The 5,931-nt window shown below is 32.2% G+C and overlaps 1 protein-coding gene across 3 annotated transcripts; it reads left to right on the forward strand.

The window, feature by feature from the left end:
- Positions 1-237: 237 nt before the first annotated feature.
- On the forward strand, positions 238-5,525 carry LOC146916392 (uncharacterized). 3 transcript variants are annotated; one of them, XM_085718526.1, is made up of 8 exons: positions 238-601; positions 700-818; positions 1,035-1,124; positions 4,398-4,571; positions 4,652-4,756; positions 4,845-4,908; positions 4,991-5,086; positions 5,233-5,525. In XM_085718526.1, the coding sequence occupies exons 4-8, from the start codon at positions 4,402-4,404 to the stop codon at positions 5,323-5,325; spliced, it is 528 nt and encodes a 175-aa protein (XP_085574652.1). In that variant the 5' UTR covers positions 238-601; positions 700-818; positions 1,035-1,124; positions 4,398-4,401; the 3' UTR covers positions 5,326-5,525. The 3 variants fall into 3 exon arrangements, with proteins under 3 accessions (XP_085574652.1, XP_085574651.1, XP_085574653.1); XM_085718525.1 differs by having other exon boundaries at positions 1,049-1,124; XM_085718527.1 differs by lacking the exon at positions 1,035-1,124.
- Positions 5,526-5,931: the final 406 nt, after the last annotated feature.

Here is a 5,931-nt window from a genome sequence, read left to right on the forward strand (position 1 = left end):
TAGATTGCAAAAAACCTTTTAAGGTATGCTTTGCAAGAACCACTACTAGAAAAAAGACATTTAACATCAGCATATTCACATCAGTGGACCAATTACTTGATGTCAAAAGCAACACGGTGGCATTTTTGAAATTATAGTGAACTTTGCCAAAGGGTTTCACATCAGTGGAGATATACCTGAAGGGAAAATAAATATTAAAGAATTTTGACATCAGCAAATCATATAATACCTGATGGGAAAAGTCTACCACACTTTTACTTTTTTTATTTTTTTTTTCAAAAAAAAAATACCACACTTTTACTTACTTTCCCATTTCTTTCTCTTCCACATTATCGCGTTTCAACTTTTTTCCCTCACAATGTTCATACGAACCCTAGATCTTACTCTCCAAATCCTAAATCTCACTCACCAAATCAACAAATCAATCCAATTCGTTCTCATTTTCAAACCCTAAATCTCCTCAATCTCATTCTCAAACCCTCTCGAAACCCAATTCGTTCTCATTCACAAACCCTCACGAACCCAATTCGAACCCAATCTGTTCCTCAATCTCGATTTCCAAATGGATTGGCCACCGTGATTCTGCAATTCGCCATTCACTGTAAATTCTCAAACCATTTGAACTCGTTTTGACACTAAATTCTCATTCACGAACACTATTAACACTGTAAGTTCTCGTTTTGACATTTTCGTTCTCAGTTGGAAGTTGTGATTCACGCACATCTCCGATTCGTGAACCCATAGCTTTGAAGATATCAGAACCGGTGTTCTCTGTTTGAAATTGTCGTCCTCGCTCGCCGTTGTTCTTGTCGTACGCCGTAAGTTCTCACCGAGTTGAGGTTTTTGTTTTTTGTTTGGTGTCTATTTTAAGATTTTGTTATCCTTTTTACTAATTCATCATTGCTTTGTGCATTTAAATTTGTCCTGTTCATTGAATCTGGATTGTGAATCTTCAAAGTTCTAATTTTGATATTTTTATTTTTTTATATTAATATTGTTTTGGTAATTGAATCTATGTAATTTTTTGATATCAGTTTTGCGTTCTCAGATTTGTGCAATTGGGCTTCATCGTCGTGTTTCGCCATCGTTTGCACTTCTTAAGCTCCCCTCCTTCATTTTCTCAGGTTAAAGACTTTGTTTTCCTGAATCACTTGAAGCTATAGTTATTGGTTTAGAAAGAATAAGTTTGACTTAGTGTGAAAGTTTATTTATTAGGATTCAAACTTTGGATCTATATGAGAGTTGGAGCTATACGAACTTATGAAAATATATTTTTTTATTATCATTTTTGTTAATGCTGGTTTGAGTAATAATAGATGAAAAAGAATTCATAAGAGTGTTTTCGCATACAATTGTTCTGTTATGCTTAAGCATTTTAATTTTTGAACTTTTGAGTTGAGATATTTTTATAAGCTCATATTTAGTATTTAGAGCATCTATTTTTCCTAAGATGTGAAGATAACAATGTGCATACAAGTTCAAATTGTCATGTAAGAATCTTCCTTTAACTCTGCAAGTTGACATTTCCTAGTTCTAGTGGTTTAAGCTTGAAATTTCAGATGATAAATAGTTTCTTTATATTCTTTCAGAGTAGTTGTAATTTTTTTTATTTTTTTTTAGGTTTCCAATCTTTTTCATGGTGTGCGTACATGACTGGAACAAAGACTACAGGTCTAATTAGTACATACATGACCATATATCTTTTTCACCTTAGGTGCTAACTTATGAGTAAATGAGAATATACAAAATAGAAATACATTTGTACCTTCTCAAATCTGATCAATGGTGTTAAATAATGTATGCGGTTACTAAGTTTTACATATAAAATTTATACATCAACTGTGTGGTTGGGGTATATGTGTTCTCTTGTTGTGTTGCTATCATAATTCTCAAATTTTGTCAGGCTTTTGCAAGTATTATGTCTGTTGCGGTGGTCTGTTATGCTTTTCCGAGTATTGCTTGGTCCGTGTTGCTGCTTGTGTGGTGCTGAGTTTTATAGTTGTTTTAGAAGATGTAGTTGTTTATTAAGGGCTATTTTGTTGAAATGATTGATCTTTGACTTTCAGTCGTTGATGGTCGTGTATAAGGCTTCCTGTTTCTGGTTTCTTGTATTTGGAAATCTTACATTCCTCTTGTTCATGTCTCTTCGTGCTTTGGATTTTTTTTATGACCTTTTTGTCATATAATTTCCCAATGCATTACCAGTATGGAATCATTGTTGCAATGGAGTCTAATGCTGGTGGTTTATTTGCTGTAATGTTTGGATTTAGGGACTACTATTTGAGTGGTAAAAAGTTGTCTCTCGTGTTCACACTTGTTTTTCTCGTGTTAGTATAGTATCTCTATGAGGAGGCTTGTTAGCTTGTTTGCCATTCTGTTCAGTCTTGCCTTACAAGGTTGGGTGTCAATTTTTTCCAATATGTTTAGCCGTTAAAAATTAAAATAAAAATTCTACCTCTGCAATTTGCAACTGATCATATGTGAACTGAGATCCCTTTACTTTAACCATCAAATGTTGAACATGTAAGTTTATCTTTAATTACATCATATATACATAAATGAACGTGTACTAGATTCTGGTTGATGTTCTGTGTGGAAAACTAATTGAGTTGTTTAGGGGTACTAGATGCTAATTTAGTTCTAATTTGTGCAACATGAAGCCAATCGTAGAATGAAAGGTTGGATTGTAGTCATTGCATCACATTAGTTACTTTTGTTTACAACTTTTTTACCAAGTAAGTATTTAACGGGAACAAAGAAAGCCATTCCACCCTATTACTATTTAGTTGGATATAACATGTGTTAAATTAGTACTTTTAATTTAAAATTTGTGCACTTTAGATATCACTAAATCTATAGCTTCATTTGAACTCGAACCCAATCTCGATTTCCAAATGGATTGGCCACCGTGATTCTGCAATTCGACATTCACTGGAAGTTCTCAAACCATTTGAACTCGTTTTGAACTCGTTTTAAAATTTAATTTGTACTTATTCTTGAATGATACCAAATCGCCGTTTCTCTCAATGTTCAATGTCCGTCAATTCATCCACTTCAAATATTAGAGAGAGATTTTCTTTTTATATAACTTAAGAATGGAGCTGTTGATAAAGTCGCTTTATGTTGCCAGAGTCGTTGATAGATTTGTTGTCTTCGTAGACAGTTGTTAAATTAGAATATTGAAAATTATTGGAATAAAGCCAGCTAGCAAGTAGTAAGCATATTTCATTGATTTGAAGATGATGTTGACGGTGATGTGTATTTTCGTCAAACTCTACTGCTGGGTCTCTGCTTCGTTTATCCCCTACTCCACCAACAGATTTTTTTATTTTATTTATTTGTAGTTTTGTTCACAAATATAATGAGTGGTATGGCTTTGACACATGTGGTTACTTTCGATTATTTCATTTTCTCAAATTATTATCAGTGTCAACGTGACTAGTGATTGCGTTAGTACTACATAGATTGTGTTAGTACTACATAGATTGTATGTTTGGTTCATTATAGGAATTTACTTAATTTCACTACTTAAGATTGGATCCTAATTGAACCAGAATTGTGTGTCAAATGACTTCAAATACTACTTGCATATTTCTGCATTTTTGTTCATGTTCCATTTGTTTTATAACTATGTGTACACATTTTGATTTCTGATGCTGCTTAACCCCACTTTCTAATTAAGGTCTTCAAAATTTGTCCAATTTTTTTTTTCTTCAAAATTTATACTGACCTGAAATTCAATCTGGTGGCCCTTCTTTCTGTTGCAACTGATTTGTGTGTTTAGTGAACTTTCTTCACTTGTCTTCTTTGTGGTTTTTCATTTTTTGGCTTGTTTTGATTCTCATTGTGATGAATGATTTGGTTCAAATGTCTTCTTTATCATATCTCTTGAATTTTATTGGTTTCAATGCTTTTCTTGATTTTTTTTCTATTTTTAGAATTTAGCAACTTATTTAAGCACTATATTTAGTAACTTATGTAAGACCCGTCGATAAATTTGTTCTCTCTATAGATGCCATAGTCATTGATAGATTTACTTTATAGGTTGTCCTTATACGGTTTTAGTATGACTCAAAAATGATCTCCATCTAGTTTAGAATTCTGTTAGACTTTATAAACTACAATGTAACTTAGTTTAGAATTTAACTGGGATCCATGCTACATAAGAGGTTATAGAGACACACAATGGTACTTCAGATTTGCAAAATATATTCTGCAGCATTCAAAAGTAATAGAGACCATGACAATTAAGACTTCCTTCCTTGCAAAGAATATTTTGTGTAATATTTTGTGTAATATTTTTTTTATTTGATTGAAGGTTGATCTCTCTAACTCAATAACTATTAGTGTTATGTCTCATGACTACAATATTTAATATTGATTTCAAATTTATTCAGGTGTATGCACCGTCTCTGTATTGAAACAAACAAATCAAATGTGTTTGGATTTTTGGACCCAACAAAATTGAGTTTTAAATCAAACTCCGCAATGAATATAGAACCAGTTAAATCCTACATACGAACTAGGTTGCGTGATATGAACAAATCGTACTTGGCACCATTTCTTATGGAGTAAGTATATATAAATTTGTGTTTTCTCTTATTTATGTTTGATAATTTAAACGTTAATAATTGTTCTTTTACGTGTATAGAGGGCATTGGAAATTAATCATCATTTGTCCAAAGGATAATACATTGGTTGTCCTTTGTTCATTTAACAGAGATCTTAACACAACAATGAAGGAAATTGTTTTAGCGTAAGTGTATTTTTATGTTGCATTTGTTATATTATAAATCCTATAACACTAAAACATAGAACTTACTTTGATGATTTTTTTAACCTAGTGCTCTGGAGGTTCATCAATTAGCAAACGGTAATAAAAAAAAGGTTCGTTGGCTTCGTCCTAAGGTATGTGTAGATGAAATGGTTACATTCGTAGTGATTTTTTTTATATATCTATTCACTATATAAAAATTAAATTCATTTGTAGGCAAGGATGCAACCTAACACAACTGATTGTGGATATTATGTGATGAAGAACATGCTAGACATCGTCTCTGCTAATATTACTACCTCTTGGATAAAGGTATACCATATGTTTGCACCATATATATATATATATATATATATATATATATATATATATATATATATATATATATTCCAAATTAAGATAGATAGACATATCTTTATTGTTATTTTACTTATTTTAATCTATTGTACAAACTGTAGGTATTCAATGATACAACAGCATTAACAGAAGATGAGTTGTATGCTTTGCGAAACGATTGGGCAACTTGTTTTCTTGAATTGTATGAAACTTAGGATTTATTAGGAGGATATATGCTTCGATGTTTAATTAGTACTGTTGGTTTGTTGTTATTTCTAGCTGAGACATATGTTGGCACTTGAAGAGAGAGACCTTTTTTTCTTTGTTTTGGTACTGCTGGGAGATATGTTATTTCTAGGATGACACTTCTTGTGTTGTTTTGTGTGTATGAACCTTCTTGTTTGTTGTGGATGTACCCTTCTTGTTTTTTGGTTGACATAGAGATTTTGAAGGTTTTGTTTGATTTACAAGTATGGTTGAAGTTATAAGTATTAAATCTTGTGAAAATTTGTCCATTCAAAGAAAAAAAGGCAGATTTTATCCGGTACTGTACCAGGCTAGTAAGCAGAAAATTCAAAATATTTAAAAAAAAACGTGGTAATTCACATCGGTGCAAATTCACCTGATGTAAAAGGTGTTTTAGCACACAAAAATTCACATCGGTGCAGATTATTGCCGATGTGAATAACACCTATGTGACATCGGCTACTTTGTACAGCCGATGTGAATTCCTATCTTTTCACACTATTGCATCTCATTTCACATCAGTGGCTGCCCGCCCGATGTGGTTTTCGACATATCACAACGGTTCATTGCCCGAT

This window comes from Medicago sativa, chromosome 6 (assembly GCF_051527215.1).
Source record: "Medicago sativa cultivar Bolivia chromosome 6, Bolivia_mono, whole genome shotgun sequence".
Classification (NCBI taxonomy): domain Eukaryota; kingdom Viridiplantae; phylum Streptophyta; class Magnoliopsida; order Fabales; family Fabaceae; genus Medicago; species Medicago sativa.